Source organism: Thalia democratica, chromosome 4 (genome assembly GCF_965202585.1).
Source record: "Thalia democratica chromosome 4, ktThaDemo2.hap1.1, whole genome shotgun sequence".
Taxonomy (NCBI): domain Eukaryota; kingdom Metazoa; phylum Chordata; class Thaliacea; order Salpida; family Salpidae; genus Thalia; species Thalia democratica.
In genome coordinates, this window is record NC_139168.1 from 37,316,534 (window position 1) to 37,337,884 (window position 21,351).

Below are 21,351 nucleotides of genomic sequence, written 5' to 3' on the forward strand. Positions count from 1 at the left end.
CCAATCAAAATCAACCCAGTTCAAAATCCACCCGAGTCAAAATCAACCCGGTTCAAAATCTACCCGATCAAAATCCACCCAGTTTAAAATCCACACAATCAAAATCAACCCGAGTCAAAATCCACCCGATCAAAATCCACCCGGTTTAAAATCCACCCGATCAAAATCCACCCGGTTCAAAATCCACCCGAACAAAATCAACCCGAGTTCATTTTTTTTCGAAATAAGAATTAATTTCAAATAGAATTTTGCAATATTGAATAAAGTTATATGTTTAAACAACTATTGGTATAAAAAAGAGTAAGTATTTATAAAGAAAGAAATTTTAATTTATTTAATAAAATAATTAAAAAAATAAGTTAAACAATATAATTAAACAGCATTAAAAAAATATTCATAGTAGCTTTACAAGTATTTAAAATGTTTATAATTTATTAATGTTAGTAGTGTTGGTGTTACTTTTAAAAAAAGAAGTTAAAAAAAAATAAAAAAAGAATTACGCTCAGTTTTAATACATTTAAAATTCCTTCTAATTTAATTTCCCAAAGTCAATCATAATTAAATTTAAATATTTACTAAGGATAACTCATAGTAAATTAAAATATCAAAACTATAGAAGTTTATAAATTTGAAGAATCTTTAATAACATTTATTAAACTAAAGAAAATTACAAAAATCAAATACCAAATAATGTAAATTTATGAAAATGTTAATAAAATGTTACAAAAAGAAAATTAAAATACTAATTTAAAATTTTTGAGCTTTTTTTTTGATGTAAAAAGTTTTGTGTTTTGTGCTTTACTTAAAATTCAAAATAGTATTACATACAATATTTTATTATAAAAAAATTTCAACTAACAGTGTTTATAAAAAATAAAATATAGATAAAGAATTATATAAAATTGCTACGTGATAATAAATTAAAAATCCTTTGTTAAATTTGGAAAAACTATCACCTATTAATTATATTTTAAACATTATTGTTTTCGACGTGGAAAAGACGTTAAAAGATATTTTTGGTGTGCGACTCGATAACTTTAAGGTTTGTTCGTGCAAGAGGACTTAGGACCAAACATTTTGAGCGCTTTTATTTGTCTTTAGTAAACAATTTATTGACGTTTCTTTTATTAGTAATTTTTAAAAACAGAACATAAATTTTAATATAAAAATACGAAAACTAATTTACTAAAAATATAAATGAGGAATATGTAAGAAATCAATAATTGTTTTAAAACAATTTTAGTGTTTTCTATCTAATTTTTGTTACAAATATTTTTTATTTATTTTTTTTAATTTATACAATAATTTTAGCTGCTATTATCTTTTTTTCAAAGTGTTTAAGTTATTTGAATTTTATTTAATTAAATGTTTTTTTTATAAACCATCTATTTTTGAAAAAACTAAAAATTGTTTCGTCTAAAGTAACGAACCGGGTGGATTTTGATCGGGTGGATTTTGATCGGGTTGATTTTGATCGGGTGGATTTTAAACCGGGTGGATTTTGAACCGGGTGGATTTTGATCGGGTGGATTTTGATCGGGTTGATTTTGATCGGGTGGATTTTAAACCGGGTGGATTTTGATCGGGTGGATTTTGATCGGGTGGATTTTGAACCGGGTGGATTTTGAACCGGGTTGATTTTGATCGGGTGGATTTTGAACCGGGTGGATTTTAATCGGGTAAATTTTAACTCGGGTGGATTTTGATCGGGTGGATTTTGATCGGATGGATTTTGAACCGGGTTGATTTTGATCGGGTGGATTTTGACTCGGGTTGATTTTGATCGGGTGGATTTTAAACTGGGTGGATTTTGATCGGGTGTATTTTGAACCGGGTGGATTTTGATCGGGTGGATTTTGAACGCGGGTGGATTTTGATAGTATACCATTCGGCCAATTATAAAAACACCTTAAAATACGATAAGACCACTTTACCAGAAAGAAATAAAAAACAAAGAAAAAGAGACATAATATATTTCAACCCACCATTCAGTCTAAATATAAGTTCAAAAATAGGCAAACAATTCTTAAACCTGATTACTACATCATTTGACGAAAACCACCCATTCCATAAAATATTCAACCGAAACACAATCAAAATATCTTACAGTTGCACAAATAATTTCAGAAGTAAAATAATAGCTCACAACAACAAAATATTAAACAAAAGCAATATAGACGATAAAAGCACCACAAAAGATAAACTTTGTAATTGCCGTAAAGAACCTTGCCCTTTAAATAACGAATGCCTAGTGTCAAATATAATTTATAAAGCAACAGTAACATCAGATAAAACAACAAAGCAGTATATAGGGTCGACAGGAAATACCTTTAAACAAAGATACAGAAACCACAAATCATCATTCAACAATACTAACAAAAGACACACAACAGAACTAGCGAATTATATATGGAACTTAAAAGATAACAATACAGACTACAAAATTAAATGGGAAATATTAAACAGGACAAAATTAAAATTCAATACTAAATTCGGCTGCAAACTTTGTAACTTAGAAAAAATAGAAATCGAAAAATCAGATAAGAACGTAACACTAAACAAGAAAAGCGAAAGACAAAACATATGCATCCATTATCAAAAATACTTTTTTAACAAAATTAAAACCAACTAAATATTAAAACAAAATAAAATCGAAGCGGCAAACACGAGTATTTTATAGCATTTTATAACATTTTTCCCAACAGCTTAAAAATTTTTTCTAATAACTTAAAACATTTTTCCAAAATAACCTTTTTAAACTTTCCTAAAAAGCATAGAATAACATTTACAGCGTATTTCAAATTCAACTAATCGTACAATAAACTGTACCATTACTACGTCATAATTACTATAAAAAATTCTAAAATCGAAATTTCTGTTCACTATTATAATAAACTACAACTCACTGAAGATCACATGAAATTTTACATTTCAATGTGTGAAACAGCTGTATGAATTATAGTTTTTATATAATTAAATAAATAAATATATATACATATATATATATATATATATTTACTTAATTTATTAGAAAAATAAGATTTTAAACATACTTGTACACGTGTTTCATAAGACTAACGCCTTAATCATCAGCCAGTTAAATTTAAAATCTTAAATTTAACTGACTGGTGTTTAAGGTGTCTAGTCTTATGAAACATGTGTACCAGTATTTTTAAAATCTTACTTTTCTAATAAATTATTTAAAAGCCCTTTAAGTGGGCTCAGTAGAAGGTGTTCAAGTTTAAATAACAACCTTATTTTATATATATTTACTTATATACATATTTATTCAACTATATAAAAACAATAGTGGTCGTCAATGTGTACATTAAACTTTTTTTTGGGTTGCACGAAACTTTTAAGGTACACAAAACTCATTTAGTGGTGCACAAAATTTTGGGATTACAAAAAAAATACATATAGTTAGGTTAAGTGTATAGTTAACATTTAATAAAGTATTTAAAGAATACTTAACTGATGATTTTGTAGTTATTGCGGAGAAGTGTTCAATTAATAAGTTAGTAAGACAAAGCCATATAACTTATATATCATTGTGTAAATTAGGTAAAACAAATAAAGAGGTCAATTAAAATGAGGATCAAATAAAAGTTTTAGCTTCAGTTGTTAAATGGTTTGCATGTAAATACAAACTGAGTTAAGACTTTTAAAGAGAAATGCACCACTAAAAGTGTTTATCTTACCACTAGCCGCGCTCATTAAAATTAGATTTTGGGGTGCACCAATTTTGTTTTTTGCAGCCTGGTGTAAACAGAATTTGATTAGCTTGACGACCACTGGTTTAGACGACCGTTTGTATATGAGATATAAAACCTCATATACTCCTCAGTAAGCTAAAGTTTATTACAATGTCAAACTAAAATTTAAAATATGTTTTTTTTATTATAACTATGACGTAGTAATAATAGAGTTTATTGTACAGTTAGCTGAATTTTAAAAATATGCTGAACTTGTTAATTTATGCATTTCGGAAAGTTTGGAAATTATTATATTAGAAAAATGTTTTAAACTACTAAAAAAATGTTTGAAACTATTCGTGTTTGCGGCTTAATTTTACTTTGTTTTTATACTTAGTTACTTAGTTAGTTTTAATTTTTCTAAAAAAGTTAGCTTTAATTTAGCTCCTATTCAATTTGTTGAGCACTGTCGACCAGAGCTTTTTATATAATCTTTATTATAATATATATACATTTATGTATACTAATAACACAAAAAAAACAACTAATTTTTGTTTTCTTTACTCAGTTTCAACCTTTAACACGTACCTTCAGAACAATAAAAAGCACATAACTAAATTTTTAAAGAATCACACAAAAAACACATTACAAAACTTCAAAATATTGAATACTTTTACTTAGCCTATCTTAAAAAACAACTTATGTACAAGTTAACTTATCTTTTGCTTTGTTTGTTCTTGTTTTTGGTTTTATTTTATTGCTGTTTTTTGTTATTGATTTTTTTTCTTTTTATTGGAAATTGATTTTAGTGGCTTTTGTTCCTTTAAAATACATGTTTTGATTGTGGAGACATGGTTGCTGCCTTTCTTTTCTTTTATTTAGTAATGATTCTTTTTTAATTTTTGTCTATTTCATAATAATAAGGTAACATAAATGGCATATTTTGTTGTTTTTCCGTTTTGTTTTAGTTCTGCAGAGTATTTCCCATTTTAAATTATAATCTTTGTGTCTTTTAACTCCCATATGTAGTTCGATAATTCGGTATTGTGTATTCTTATTTTGTTAGTAAAGCTTGCCTTATGGTTGCTATATCTGTTTTTAAATGTTGTACTAGTTGAACCCACGTAAAATTTTGTTATATTTTCTGTTTTTATAGTAGCTCGGTAGATTATATTTTTTGATAGGCAGTTATTGTCAGGGTTGCCACTCGGTCAGGAAAAGTCAGGAAATCAGGAAAAGTCAGGAAAAATTTAAAAAAATGACAAAAGTCAGGAAAAGTCAGAAAAAATAAGGGGTTTTGAAAAAAAGTCAGGAAAAGTGAGGAAATTTGATAAAATTTAAAAAAAAAGTCAGATTTTGTCAGTTTAAATTTACAAAATTCCTTGTTTTCCAAAGCCTTTAAATGGTAAAAATTAATTGAAAGTCCTTTAAAGTCAGAAAAATATTTCAAACTTTTCCTAGAAGTTTACAAAAATATTTAATTTTATTTCCAATGCCTTCACCTGGTATAAGTTAGTAAAATATCCTTTATAAAACTACAAAAATTTTTAATTAACATATTGAACAAGTAGATTTTGTAAGCTTTTTAGTATTGATGAACTGTAGCAAGGACACTTCCATAGTGAAACTGTGATATATACACAAAAGTTTATCTAGCATAGTTTTAGAATCAAAGTGTTTTTTGTTTAAATAATTGAATTCTTTATAACTAAGCAGTTAGTTTAGTATTTTATGAAACAATTTAATGTGTACACTTTACCTCTTTATAAATTTTTCAAAGTTGTTTAAATTTATTAATTAAATTATAAGAGAGGTATATGCCAAGATTAAGTTTACTTATTATTTTTTATTTCTTGTAGAGTAACTTAAGTTTTTTAAGTAAATGGAAGTATATTTTTTGTTACAAATTTCATACTAAATGATAATAGAAATTATTTTATACAACAGATATATAATTTACTTTTTTATGTCTTTTTTTAAAGTTACTTAAGTGTATTCTTTTTTAATTGGTTTTTAATTTTAGGATTTTATAGTTAATAGTTTGGGTAGTATTTTATTAAACTAAGTGAACAATTTAAAGAAGTAAAACTGATTTAGAAAAGTCTGGAAAATTTTGGTGAAAAGTCAGGAATTTTTTCTCAGCTTGATCAGTGGCAACCATGTATTGTTTAAATCAAAGGGCATTTTTCTTTCCTGAAGTTGCAGGTTTTTTCTTGCTTTTTAAAGTTTAGGTTGTTTAATGTTTTGTTATTGTGTTTAAGAACTTTTGTTTTGAAATTATCCATACAGATATCAAAAATTTTGAGTGTGTTCCTGTTAAGAATTTTGTGGTATGGGTAGTTTGTGTCAAAGTGTTTATTTACCAAGTTTAAGAATTCTTTGCCTATTTTAGTTGCTACAGTTAGGAAAAAAGATCGGTTGAAATCAATAATTTCTCTTTGCTTTTTTGTTGTATTATTTGTTTTTTGGTAGTTATATTGAATTTGTAGTTGGCGGATTTTATTGCTGATTGATAATTTTGTTATATATATGTCTTTCGTTAAGAGTTGTAAGTAATTGTTTTAATACTTGATTAGGGTGGTTTGATTGGTTGCTTACATAAAAGATGTCTGAATTCGGTTTTCTAATTTGGATGTATGTTCTGTTTGGTAAGCTTAATTCAATATCTAAAAAAATGTTTGGATTAGGCCTGCATCTACTGTTATTTTAAAACCACATTTGTTTAAATTTTTTGTAATTTTTTTGTTGTATTTTCTGCGGTTCTCGGTTAATAAGATTGGATGACCGCAAAGCCATCGTCTCAATAGATACCAAATTCTTCTTCATTAAGTTTATTAGTTTTTTTAATTTCGCTTAGCATGAAGAGTCCTACAATTACTTCGGCTCCATTGTAGGATCCCATGCTAAGGTTAAAGAGGTTAGCAGTGTTATTTATTATACATATATATACATATTTATTTATTTGATTATATAATAAACAATAGATTTATACAACCGTTTTGTATACTATATATTACATCTCTTGTATTTCTCACTAAAGCTAATGTTTATTAAAGAATTTAAACATTAATTTAGAATTTTAAAAAGCAATAAGTTAAGTTTGAAAAATACACTGATTTTAGTTTTGTTACTTTTTGAAAAATTTAGAAAAGTTATATTAGAAAAATGTTTTAAACTGCTCGTGTTTGCGGCTTAATTTTACATAAATTTTAGTTAGTTTTAATTTTGCTAAATAAATATTTTTGGTAATGAATGTATATGTTTTGTCTTTTACTTTGTTTAGTGTTATTGCCTTGTTATTGCCTCTATTTTTTCTAAGTTGCTAGTTTGCAGCCAATATTTAGTAGTAAATTTTGATTTTGTCCTGTTTGGTGTTTCCCTTTTAATTTTGTAGTCTGTATTGTTATCTTATAAAGTCCAAATGTAGTTCCCCAATTCTGTTGTATGGCTTATGTTAATCAATGTTTTTGAATGAAGATTTGTTATTCCTATACCTTTATTTGAAATTATTTTGGTGAGTAGCTGTCAAACTTGCACAAGCGTACAAAATTGCATGAGGGGACAAAATTGCACGAAGATACTTTTGCACAAAGAAATTTTTGCACAAGGAGACAAAATTGCACAAAGACACTATTGCACAAAAAGTCTTTTTTGCACGAGCAGACAATTTTGAACTGGTTGTTTTTTTTTTTTTTTTTGAATTCATTTGTTTATTTATTTTACTACCACTGTTACTCCTTACCCTAGGTCAGTAACTTTTTATTTATTTTTTTTTTTGACAATTGTTCTTTTTTTTTATTTATTATTATTTTTTTAGTATTTTTTTGTACTATCACTGTTACCCCTAACCCTTACTCTCATTTGGTAGCTTTTTTATCTTTATAATTATTATTTATTTATTTAATTTTATTTCTAATAATTTTTATTAGTTTTTTATTTATTTTTGTTGTTATTATCACTGTTACCCTTTAACCCTTACCCTTGGTCAGTATTCTTATTTTATTTTTTTTTATTAATTTATTCTTTAGTTATTTTTGTTTTATATATATATAATTTTTTCAGTTTTTTTTACTCTCGTGCAAAAACGACCCTCCATGCAAAAATGTAAGTCGTGCTAAATTAACCACTGGTGCAAAATTTTCTGGGTCCAATGTTGTGCCTTTGTGCAATTTTGTCCCTTTGTGCAAATTTGTCTTTGTGGAAAAGTATCTTCTTGCAACTTTCATGCACTCATGCAAGTTTGTCATTGTGTAATTAGTACCCTAGTGCAATCTAGTTATCTCTTGCAATTTTTTCTTTGTGCAATTTTGACAAGTAGATTCCAAGTTCTGTTTAGTTGCTTTATTGGATGTTACTGTTGCTCTATATGTTGTGTTAGAAACTAAGCATTAGTTGTTTAAAGGGCAAGATTCTTTGCGGTAACTGCAAAATTTATCTATTGTGTTGCTGTTATGGTTTATATTGTTTTTGTTTAAAGTTTTATTGTTGTGTATTATTTTGCTTCTAAAATTACTTGTACAAATGTATGATGTTTTAATTTTACTTCAGTTGAATATTTTTTCATATGGATGGTTCTATTACAGCCTTTTCTTTTCATACTTTACAAAACTTTAAATAGAAGTTACTAAAACTTTTTCAAATGCACAAATTCTTAAACCAGTAACAAAACTAAAATCAGCATATTTTTCAAACTTATCTTAATGCACAAAATCCTGCAAATTACTACGCCATAATACTTAAAAAATATTTTAATTTTTATATCTGTCAAACATGTTTAATGAACTTTAGCTTTACAGAGTAATATAATAGATAAAAATATCTCATATACAAAACAGCTGTAAAAACTTTTGTTTATTATGTATATAATAAACCACATAGAATAGATATAGAATAGAATAAACAACATAGAATAGCTATATATGTATTTATATCTGTTTGATATAAATATCCCAATTCATATAACATTTACATTTAATCAGTTGCATATAAAATTAAGAAAAAAGTTTAACTGGATGTAAATTAAAAATGGTCATTATATACATCTTCAAGAACTGTTTTTAAAGTGGGATGTGGTAAATCTTCTTTAAAAACAAATTATTAAGAAACATAATTTTATCAAGTTACTAAAACTGCTCAAAGTTATGTTCAGTTTAGTTCTAACAATAACACAAGTTGGATAATTGAAGGGTATACATGAGATCTCCAATAGGTCATTCCTTAGTATCTTAGAAGTAGATTTTTTGAAAATAAATTGAACAGCATCAAAGATTTGAAGTTTTGTATGACAGAAACATGGACAACTGTTTTAAGATGAAAGATAATTAAATTAATTAAAATTAATTTAGAGAAAGATAATTGAAAAAAACTTAACACATTGCACAATTTTTTATTTACAAAAGAGACAAACTGCATTTGAAATTTAAAGGATAACAACACAGACTATAAAATTAAATAGGAAATACCAAACAGGACAAAATCGAAATTTAGTACTAAATTTGGCTGCAGACTTTGCAACTTAATTAAAATCGAAATTGATAAACCAGACAACACCATAACATTTTGAAAAAGCAAAAGACAAAGTATATGCATTCTTTACAAAAAATACTTTTTTAGAAAAATTAAAACTAACTAAAATTAAGCCGCAAACACGAGCACTTTAAAACATAATTTTAATAAAAATTTTCCAAACTTTTCAAAATGCACAATTCTTAAACCACTAAGAAAACTTAAGTAAGCGTATTTTTCAAACTTAACTTGCCGCACAAAAACCTTCATTATTACTACGTCATAGTATTTATAAAACTTTTAAATTCTAAATTTATTTTTAGATTTTATAATAAACAATAGCTTTACTGAAAATTATATGGCATAATAAATCTCTTACACGAAAAATTTGTATAAATCTGTTGTTTGTTATATAATAATCAAATAAATAAATATGTATATATGTGTATTATTTATATATAAATATTAAATTACTTTAAATTACTATATAGAAGTTTTTTTGTCACAGTACATATATGATTTATTGTTAAAATTGCAATTAAAAAAAGAGCAGAGCACATCTGTAGGTTCGAAATGAATTTCACTTTACTAAAAATTAATACTAAAGTTATACAATAAAACAAAAAACAATGTGGCGTAATAATTAAACTTATTAAAGTAGAAATTTTCTATGCAAAAACTAATCTTCCATCTAAACAAAAAAGTGCAGTTCATTTCGAACCTAAGATTTTGTAAATGTTTTTGATTTGCCATTATCACAGTTATTAAACATTTATCTTTGCAAATTTAGTTTAGTATCTCTGAAAAAAAACTTCTTTAAAATTTAACTTAGAATATTGTTTATAGTAAATATATCGAAATTTTCTTAGATTTAAGACTCAAAGAGACTAAAAGAAAAGTTGATGTACACTTTTTATTTATATCAAAATTAGAATTTAAAATCTCAAAACTGTAATAGCACCATGAATTGTTTTCATTTTTTATAATATTTTCACATATAATCATTATTAAGTATTAATCCACACATAACTGTTCTAAATTAGTTTTAATTAATAAAAACGCGTAATTGTTCTAACAGCATTACTTAATAAATATGAAAAAGTATACAAGATTGTGCGTGACATCTCTGCCAAGCAAAATCGATGAAAAGCAAGTGGAGAAAGTATTTTCAAAATATGGAAGAGTAATAGATTGCAGCTTGAAGCAGAACAATAAGGGAAAGTCCAGGAAGATGGCTTTTATTGACTTCAAAACCAACAAGGAGGCTTCCCACGCTCTCAATGAGCTCAACAACTCCTTTGTGATGCACAAGAAGATAAAAGTGGAAGTTTGCTGTGGAGAGAAAGATAAAAGTGTTCGTTTCCTCAAGCTTGACCAAAAATATGAACAATACAAGCACAGAGGGCTTCTGGGTTAAAATGAAGGGCTGCCTGTTTAAAGTGACCAACAAAATGGTTGAAGATTTTTTTTATCCCTTAAAGCCTATCACAATTGACAAACAAAAGAAAACTAAAGGTAAAAAAAATGGAACAGTTTTGGTGAGATTCCTCACTGAGCAAGACCAACAAAAAGCGCTTAAAAGCAACAAAGACTACATGAATGGCAGGTTAATAGATATCCAAGTCCACAAATTTATCAACAACACCAAAAAGCCTGACGTCAAACAGCATTACAAAAAAGTAAAGAACTTGCTAGACCTTGATGCTGCTGATGTTGCTGAAAATGGGAGACTATTTGTCAGGAATCTTTGTTCTGACTGCACTGAAGACGAACTCAAGGAGTATTTTGAAGAAATAGGTCCGGTCACAGAGATCACACTCATGACTTATAGGGCTACCAACCAGAACATAGGGAGAGGATACATCACTTACGCCAGCTCTCAGCACGCATTGATGGCTTTGAAACAGCTGGACAACACTTATTTTCAAGGAAGAATGATCAACATCCTGCCATCTTTGCCAAAAGATGAGAAAAAAGCAAGGAAGGTTAATAAATTCAACAATGTATCTTCTTATCAGAATAAAAAGTACGCTAAGCAGAGAAGTGACATGTACAGCTCATACAACTGGTCAACTTTTTATATAGATGAAAACCAAGTGACTAACGTCATGCAAGAAAGACATGGAGTTGACAAGCTGGAAATGATGAATGACAGCAAAAAGGGTTTTAGTGCCAATGTCAAAATGGCTATGGCTAGCACTAGTTTGACCCAGGAAACAAAAAAGTGGTTGGAAATTCACGGATTAAAAAAGAACCATCTATGAAAATCCTACAGCTGAGCGTAATGAAAAGAGCAAAATGATAATTGTAAAAAATTTAAACTCTACTTCAACAAGCAGTGAAATAAGACATTTTTTAGATAATTGGAAGTGTGATAAAAACATAAAGAAGCTTTTACTATCTCCTGCCAACACAACAGCCCTAATAAAGTTTTCTACCTCCTTTGAAGCTAAAAGAGGTTTTAAAAAGACAGCCTACAGACCATTTCAAAACAAACCTCTAATAGTTGAGTGGGCTCCAGTTGAAAGTGCTGAAGCTAAAAAAGAAACAATTGAAACTGATGAAGTTGAAGTTGATAAAGACAAAAAAGTAGAGGAAAATAAAGAAGATGTTGCAAGTGCGGACAAAATGACCATTTATGTGAAAAACTTGAACTTTGACACGACTAAAGAAGACCTTCAGAAGCATTTTGAGCAGATTGGGCCAGTTGAAAAGTGCCATATCAGTCTGAAGATCAAAGGATTGGAGCAGGTATCGATGGGATACGGTTTTGTGGAGTACAAACAAAGCAAGCACGGCATTGAAAGCATAAAGCGGCTGCAGTACTCCGAGCTGGATAACCACAAGCTGGAACTGCACAAGTCGGACAAGAAGCTCACTCAAGACAAGACGGCTTTTGTGAGGAAGGCGGCGGAAAACCAGAAACAGGAGAACAGTACAAAGATCCTGGTGAGGAACATCGCATTCTCTGTAACCCAGCATGAAATTCATCATCTGTTCTCGCAGTTTGGCGAGCTCAAGTCGGTGAAGCTGCCAATAAAAAACAACGCAACGTTGGGTAGAGGCGGCCAGCACAAAGGTTTTGGTTTTGTTGACTTCATGTCCAAAACAAACGCCAGCAAGGCCTTCGAAACTCTCAAAGTGTCCACGAGAATGGCCGGAAGAAGGTTGGTTTTGGAGTGGGCCAAAAGCGACAGTTTGGCTGCCGAGGCGCAAAAGAGAAAAGCTACTGAAAATTACGAGTTTCTGTCAAAGAAGCGGACTTACACGGGCAGAGATTTAGAGGAGAAAATCACTGAAACTTTGAAAAATTTGTCTTCAGATGAAGATAAAGAATAGATTAATTTTTACTTAAGTGTTTTTTAGGTCTTTATGACTTAGTACATTTTCCCTAATCGTTTCTTTAATTTAAAGTTTAAGTTTTTAATATTTTCATTTTTTTTACAAATAGGATGACTTTTTTAACTTAAATCCTTTTAACTTTGATAAATATTTTATAAATTGAAATTGTTGTTGCTTTTATTACTGGGTTTGAATTTGATCAAGTTGTAGTTTGAATAATAAATATAACAAAATTTTGATATTTCTATATTTTAATAACTCTATACTTAAATTTATGGGTATTTACATAATAAGTTAGCTATTCTAAGGCTTAAAGTCTATTTGCTCCATTGAGTTTAAAAATTTGGTAGGGTTAGGGGCTAACTAGTTTTTTATTGCTTTGGTAAAAGATTTAAAATTTTATGCCCGTAGTTTAAAAAAAATTAAATTAGCTTTTACTAGATATATTTAAAATTTATATAAATTGAACATTCAAGCTTAGGGAAGTTTAAACTTTAGTTAGTTTATATTTATGTTTTCATTTGTTAAACTTAGTTAATTGTAAACACAGTAAAAATTAGGTAAATTAAGTTTATTTATTATAGTATGATTATCTCAATTTTAGTTTAATAATTTTACATTCATTTCATGCGCTAAAGTAGATGAAGAGTTACCTGATTTTCCGGAGCAACATTGTGTTGAAAATCGTGACGAACCTCCTCTTCAAGATGCAGGATCAGAACTTGCCCCACTCCCTCTTTGTCATCTCGCTCTGCTTCTTCTTCCTCTCCCTTCCCTTCACCTTTGGCTATATCGTGTTCAATCTGGCCGCCGGCTACTTCCATGGGTTCGCCATAGTGATCATGATGATGATGGTCTTGGTAGCCACCTCAATCAACCACATCATCTGCAAGCGGCTTTTCAACCTGCCTGCTCAACCTGATCAGGAGGAGGTATGACGACAAGGAAAAGCTGCAGGCTTTCCTGAAAGTCCTCGTCGGTTCTTCGGGGATAAAGATCATCTCTTTGCTGAGGCTCACTCCCATCCTGTTCGACTTGCAGAACGATTTGATCACGGTGAGTTATGTTAATTTCATTTTTTTATTTGAAAAAAAAAAGTTTATTAGTAAATGTTTTTTGTTTTCAAACTGTTAAAAAAACAATTTTTTCTAAAACAACTTTTTGCAAATATTAAGATGTCGAACATCCCAGTGCGCCACTTCATGATGGCGCCCGTCATCGGCCTCCTCCCCACGCAGTTCATCAACTGCTACATCTCCTCCAACTTTAGGTCCATTTGCAGATCACCTCCAATGAGGACGGGAGCGTGGAAGGCGGGCCGCAGCGCAGGTAGTTGTCTGCCTCCTTCCTACCAAATTAGTTGTGAAAAAGGCGCCAGTTGGACGGAGATGATCTGCTGGATCCAAATGAGGAAGGGGCATCGGATGAAACTGGTCAAGATCAGGTTGATGTTTTAATTATCATTATTTTTAAAATTATAATAGATATAGATACTGAATTTAAATTCATAGAGTTTCCAAAAAACCTTGAATCCTGGAAAAACCTGGAATTCGACAAATAAGACTAAAAAAGCCTGGAATTCGAGAAATTTTGAACAAAATTTTTTAAAAAACATTGAATTTTGAACAAAAACCAAAAAAAAACATTGATTTTAGAACAAAATCACTAGTTAACCTTGAAAACCCTGGAATTTAACCTGAAATAATGGTACTGATTTTAAATTCACAGGGTTGCTAAAAAACTTTGAATTCTGCAAAAACTTGGAAAAACCTTGAATTTGATAATTTAAGCTAAAAAAGACTGGAATTTGAGAAATTTTGAACAAAACTGGAATTTTGAACAACAATTGTTAAAGAACCTGGAAATTTGAACAAAATTCAGTATAAAACATTGAATTTTGAACAAAAACCAGTAAAAAACATTAAACCTAAGAACAAAAATCACTAAATAACTTTGAAAATCCTGGAATTTTAAACATTCTTTTACTTGGTGGTAAAATTTTAATTTGAAATGAAAAATCTACCATATAGATGAAATTGTTATGTCTTCATAAAAATGTATTTTTATTTAAAAAACACATTTAAAGTAGCTTTACAGTATCTTTTAAATGTTGTTATACTATTTAAGCACAGATTCTAACCTTTCCCAGGGTTCGTGCGCGTCAGGCTAAATCAGGCTAAGTCAGGCTAAATCAGTTTTTTTGAAAAAAGTTTGAAAACGTCAGGCTAAATCAGTTTTTTTTATTTAAAAACTTGAGAATCTCAGTTTTTCTCAGTTCAAATGCTTGAAAATTTTTGATTAAAAAAATTGAGAAATATTTTTAAGATCAAATTGAGATGTGAATTTGTTTCTAATTAAAGATTTGGTTATTAAATTCAAAATCCGTCAGTATTTGTAAAAATAAATGCTTAAAACCCTTTGTTGAATCTCTGAAAAACTTTTAAGAACATTCAATATTTGTTTTGAGTAGATTATATACGTCATAATTATGAAAATTCATAACAAAATACAGTTTAAACATTACAGTTTAGTTCAACAACTTAGATGTTTGTTTGAATTTGTTTACATCAGCTATGTTTTTCAGAGCTTAGTTGGTTGAACTGTTTTAATTTCTAATTTAAAGGCTTTATACCAAATACTTTTTAGATTAAAGCTCTTAGCAGTTTATTCATAAAATTTACTGTTTGTTTAAAGTTATTAGAGATATTCACAACACTAAAACATAGCTTTAAGATGTAAGTACTAAATTTTGTGGGTACAATTCATTTTTCTTTACAGGAACAAAACATTAAAGGTTCTTTTTAATTTAAGTGTAATCTTTTTAAATCTGATACGACGTCATCAATCACTGTATTTATGAGTTTAGGATTTATAATTATGTATCAATTTTAAGTATTAATCAAAATACTATAATAAACATTTTTTACTTATTTTAATACTCGTGTAAGCGTTTCATTTTAAATTCTAATAAAACACGACAATGCACGTTGTTTTATTATAAACCTTCTGGTTATAATGTTATTACTTAGTGCTTAATTAAATTTAACAATTGTGTTTAGTAGTATATACTAAATTTTTACACTAGTAATAGATTAGATATAACACTTATTTTAAAACTTATCACTGAATTTGTTATGTTAAGGGCATAGGGGAGGTCAATCATTTTCACAATTTAGTCTTAATTTATTGAGTTGTAACTAAGCTATGAGTTGCTTTTTTGCAGATTTTTAAAGCTCAAAGTATATTGAGATAAAACTGGTTAAAATCGGAGACTACAATAGTACTAATCAAGACCCCCCAATACCTAAAATGACTTCTAAAGGGGATTTTCCTTACTTTGAAAAAATGTCAGGCTAAATTGTTCTATGTCAGGCTAAATGAACAAAAATTTTGCGCACGAACCCTGCTTTCCTAGTTTTAAACTAAAAATAGACCTAAAATATTTACCTTTAAAAACCTGGAAGAAATTTCACCAGAAAACTTGGCAACTTCGAATCCATAGGTAGGTTAATCTTTTTTTCACAAATTGATTGGGCTGCCAAAAGACCTTGAATCCTGAAAAAAACCTGAAAATGAAACAAAAAAACTAGAACAACCTGGAGTTTGATAAATTTTGAAATATTTTTTGAACAATAATCACTGAAAAAATTTGGAAAATTAAACAATTTTTAAATGTAAAGTAACGAAAATTTTATAGATACAAAAAATCTATCATAAAGATATTTTCATTTTATCAATAATTTTTTTTATTAAAATCTGGAAGAAATCTAAAAAAACCTTTTGTAACCTTGAACTCGATCTTGTTCAATAGATTTTTAACTAAATTACAAGTTGCTTTCAACATATTTTTGATATTCATACATTTTTTTTAGAAAAAGTCAATTAAGTCGAAGAGAAAACTAAATTCTTTGTGAGAGAGAAAACTAACAAATAAAAAAGCAGAAGTCACTAAAAATTCTTGTACGTTTATTACATATATATACCTAAATTTTAATTTACTAGGTACGAAAAATCTATCATGTAGAACAAAAAACCATTATTATGTTTATTATTTTAAACACATTTGAATTAGCTTTACAGTTTCTGTTGAATGTTGTTATACTATTTTGTTATTACTATTAAAGTTTATTGTCAAACGAAGGACCTAGGCATTAAAACCTATGCCACTTAAGCTGAAAGACACTAACATAATAAGAAAAAATAAATTACAGTGTTAAAACAAACATAAAACCCATAATTTTAAAATATTTTTTTCCTTAAACTTATATCTATACTAAAAATTGACCAAAAAACCTGTAGGAAAATCAGAAAACCTTGAATTTTTTTTTCAAAAAACCTTTGGCAACCTTTGCATGATTTTGTTTAAGAAAATTTGCATTTCTAAAAGTTTACAAGTTATTTCATGAAGTAAAATTAATTAAAGATACTTCAATGGATTCAAGTAGAAAGTAAAGTTGAACTTACTTAGTATTTAACAAAATTTAGTTGAATTTTATATATATATATAGGTTTAAATTGTGTGTTATAACAGAAATATTTAATTTTTTTAATATTACTAAATATTAGATTTAATAAAATTAAGTTTTGTCTTTTATATTGTATAACATGCTATAAACATGTTTTACAAAGTTTTTTTTATCTAACAACAGTTGATATAACTGATCAATTGATTAAAAGCGAAAATATAAAAAGTAATTCAAACTTTTTGTATTTGAATTTTTTTTTTTCAAACTACTAGCTAACTGTTAAAATATATTCAGCATGTTTTAATTTTTAAGGTTTAAAGTAAAGTAGTGTACAATCATAGCTAAAATTTTTAAATGATTCCATAACATTTTGTTCCTTGATAACTTATTTAAATTCGTACTAAGTTTATAATCACTTCGCTATAAGAATGAGTTTGAAAAAAAAAGTTGATTAAAAACTAATAACATTTACTATTATAGATGGAGTTTTTAAGAGAAAAAAGAAATTCTTAGAAGAAAACTCAATTCCAATGATATTAATTTAGCCATAATTTTGAAAAACTTTTAACTTTTTTTGCACTATTTCAAACATTCATACCGTATTTATGCTTTTTATACTTTACATCTGTATCTTAACAAAGCAAATATTTATAAATGCATTTTTTCTTTAAATAATCGGTACACAAATGGTCCCTTAAAAATAAAACTGCATTGTAGATTACGTTTGTATCTGCCAAATTTAACTTGTTTTTTAGTACAGTGTGTAAGCATTACTACTTATGACTAATTTTCTAGGCAAAAACTTTAAAGACAAGTCATTCTTAAATGTTAGTTAATTTCAATAATGAAGCCAATTAAATTTCATTATTTCTTAGACATTTGTTCTTATAAGTTTTGTTATGACTTTTTTTAGCTTTTTATAATAACAATAAATCCGTTTTAAATATTTTGGAAAAACTTTCAGTATACAGTATAAACTTCTAAGATACAGATGATTTTTAATTTGTTTTAAGAGACTTATAGACTTACGTTAAACAAGTTTATGAAAAGTTTATGTTTTGTTTGAATTTGAAATATTTTTTATTAAATTAATTTTATTTAAATATTTTCTATCATAAATCTTCAAGGTAACAACTTATGGTTTTGTTTATTAAATTAGCTTTTATTTACAACTTTGCTATGAATATATTGTTACAAAATAAGTACTAATTAATTCTTTTAAAATTAATGTGTGAACGACTTTAGTTTGGTAAATATTAACTATTTTAAATATAAAATTTTAATAAGTTTGACTTTTAATAATGCCTAAATAATAATGCGTTTAATTTTTATTTATTTTTCAGTATTAAAAAATTTTTTTTTTTGAATTAATGTGAAGCCAATCTTAAATTTTGAAATTAAACGTGTTGTTGTTCAAAAATTATTTTACAAGCTAGGGGATGCACGTCAAAGGTCAGCATTCATAGATAAAATTTTAGATTAGTTGTTTTTAATAAATTGAATATTTAAGCAAAATGCTTACCCATCAGAAATTAGCTTGTAATATTAGCATTGAGAAAAAAAAATGTTTAAAAAAGTAATAAAATTTTTCAATAATAGTATAAGCAACATTAGTATAAACATCTATTTTAAACTTTTGTTTTAATGACATAATATTTTTTGTAACTTGAACATACAATGCTTTAATATTTAACTATAAGTGAAAAATTTAGATAAGCGCTTTTGTTGATGTTTTAAAAACGTTTTTGTTTTTACATTAAGTAAGAATTAACCTGTAAGCTTTCAAGATGTAATAACTTTCATTAACAAATAAAAATATGAAAAAGTTAGTTACACCCTTCTAATAAGAAAAAAATCGCGTATTTTTCTTATTAATGATTTTATTTCATAGACTTGGTTAAATTTTTTGTTATAGAATTTTACGTTGTAATATGTGAAAAACTCATGCTTTAAATTGGAGCGTTTTCGTTAAATGTTGGTAAAGAACGGATAACTACTTATGTATTAGAATAGGGTGACAAATTAGGAGTCAGCGATTATAGACAGAATATAAATAAATTTAGAGCTAAACTGTTTGCTTATATACTAAGTGTAAGAGTGTAGAGGTCACCAATTTATACTCTTGATTGAACTAAAAAACAAAGCGCTTAGAATAATCGGTCCAAGGACCTGGCGTACGAAAAAACCTTTCGGTTTAAATTAAGTTCAAGCGAGCCTTAATAAGATGACTATAGAGTCTTTGGTCTTAAATATTATAAAACTCAATAGTTCAATATATTATTGCAATAGTACTTTGATCAATGAAGTTAAACTTACTAGGTCTCACTTTTGATAACCACTGGCCTGAAATGTAATCTTTGAAAAAAACGAAATAGTACGATAATTTACAGAAAACACAGGCAATGTTGCGTAAGTTTTTAATAAATGACCCTATAATACCATAAACTAAGACAAAATTTAAATTTTTTCTGGGTGTACGACTGTTCTAACTGTATCATTTTGGATTTGATAACATTCGGATTCAATAACTATTTAAACAAAATAATTTACAAATTAACTCTTTTTTTTAGTTTTATTAAATAGTTTTTGATTTCTTTTAATTGTTTCTTTGGAAATTTCAATTTAGTAATAAAATAGTTATAAATAAAACATTTTTATAATCACATGTCAAACCAAAGGCCTAAACTATAAAGAATTGACAAGTTAGTAAAACATTGTAATGTTTGTACACAAAAAAATCTTTATACTAAATAAAATTACTTATTGCACTGTAAAGTTACTCAGTCTAAAAAACTTTCCAATACAAGCACGAAGGCTTTTGTATACACTCCAAGATGTTGTTGTTTGAAAGGAAAAGCAAAACCTAAACTAAAGAAAAATTGCTAGAACTACTATCTGTCTTTTTCCACATATTTAAGCTTAAGCAGTGAAGATAATAAATGATTTTTAATTTATAAACATAAACTTAAAAACAAAACTAATAAAAATACTGCTTTATTTTCGAAAAAGTCAATTTAGAATATAGTTTTGTTTAGCAGGTAAAATTTACATGCTCGAGGGCCATACTTACATGCTCGCGGGCCGCAGCTTTTTCTTTTCCAGGCCACAGCCCATTTAAACAAAAAACATGCTCGCGGGCCGCAGATTTACAATTCGAGGGCCGCAGTTTGCCTACCGCTGAACTAGTATAACAATTTTTTTTATTTTTACCATAACAATCTCATTAATTAGACTTGCATGTGATTTTTTTTCTCAAATTAAAATTGTTTTTTGAAATGATACCTTTAAAATTTTTTTGGAAAGTATTAAAACTTCAGATTTTCAGTTGTCGTAATTTGAATAGTTATGTAACCTTTAAGTCGTATTATTTCTATTTGTTAACACTTTATCAATACTTGATAAGAAATACGTGTGTTCGAAAACATATATTTATAGCAAAAAGAGAAAGTTAATCTCTTTTCACATTAATTATTAGTCTTAACAATCAATATTTTTCTTAAAATTTTAAAACTTATAATAAAAGCTTACATAAACTTATTAAAATTTAGCCAGTAGAACTAATTTTGACACACAGCCTGCTTTTTTAATTCAAAACTATTTTATTTTTACTATAACAAACTCATTAATTAGAATTACATGTGATTTTTTTTCTCAAATTAAAATTGTTTTTTGAAATGATATCTTTAAAATGTTTTTGGAAAGTATTAAAACTTTAGAATTTCAGTTGTCGTAATTTGAATAATATTGTAATCTTTAAGTCGTATTGTTTCTAATTGTTAAGACTTTATTAATACTTGATAAGAAATACGTGTGTTCAAAAGTATATATTTATAGCAAAAAGAGAAAGTTAAATTCTTTTCACATTAATTATTAGTCTTAACAATCAATATTTTTCTTAAAATTTAAAAGCTTATTATAAGTAAACGAATTAAAATTTAGCCATTAGAACTAATTTTAACACACAGCCTGCTTTTTTAACTTAAAACTAGTATTTAACGTATATTAATTTACTCATTTAGCATAACGTTAACTACATGATAAATTTGTTAAACATTATGTATGACCTCACTTAAAAAAGCGACAATACTGTTATTTATAATCTGCTAATTGGTAGTGCATAGTAAAATAAATTTTAAAACATCTTTCAGCTTTAAAAAAAAACATAAAACAATCTGTATTAATCAAAAGTTGACTTATATTTCTCTAACTCCTAGGGTGTTTGTTATATTTAAAATTTGTTTTAAACTTTTTTTCATTGACTAATATTTACTAATACTACCTACAAGTTTTACAAACATAAGTTGGTTAGTTTTTTTATTTTTCGTTTCTAAATTATAGTTTGT

At 27.3% G+C, this 21,351-nt stretch overlaps 2 protein-coding genes and 1 long non-coding RNA gene across 3 annotated transcripts; all 3 read left to right on the plus strand.

Moving 5' to 3' along the window:
• The first annotated feature begins 10,293 nt into the window (after window positions 1-10,293).
• LOC145833338 (putative RNA-binding protein 19) lies at window positions 10,294-12,596 on the plus strand. Its single transcript, XM_082940520.1, is given in 3 exon segments — window positions 10,294-10,552; window positions 10,602-11,458; window positions 11,460-12,596. Coding segments are annotated over 3 exon segments (2,196 nt in total). The 3' UTR covers window positions 12,540-12,596.
• Window positions 12,597-13,183: 587 nt separating this feature from the next.
• LOC145833339 (transmembrane protein 64-like) lies at window positions 13,184-13,908 on the plus strand. The gene is given in 4 exon segments (XM_082940522.1): window positions 13,184-13,437; window positions 13,439-13,598; window positions 13,718-13,855; window positions 13,903-13,908. Coding segments are annotated over 4 exon segments (558 nt in total).
• Window positions 13,909-13,913: 5 nt separating this feature from the next.
• On the plus strand, window positions 13,914-17,939 carry LOC145835133 (uncharacterized). Its single transcript, XR_014369828.1, has 3 exons — window positions 13,914-13,986; window positions 16,415-16,502; window positions 17,489-17,939. It is a non-coding gene; the product is annotated as an uncharacterized LOC145835133 (long non-coding RNA).
• The last annotated feature ends 3,412 nt before the right edge of the window (window positions 17,940-21,351 follow it).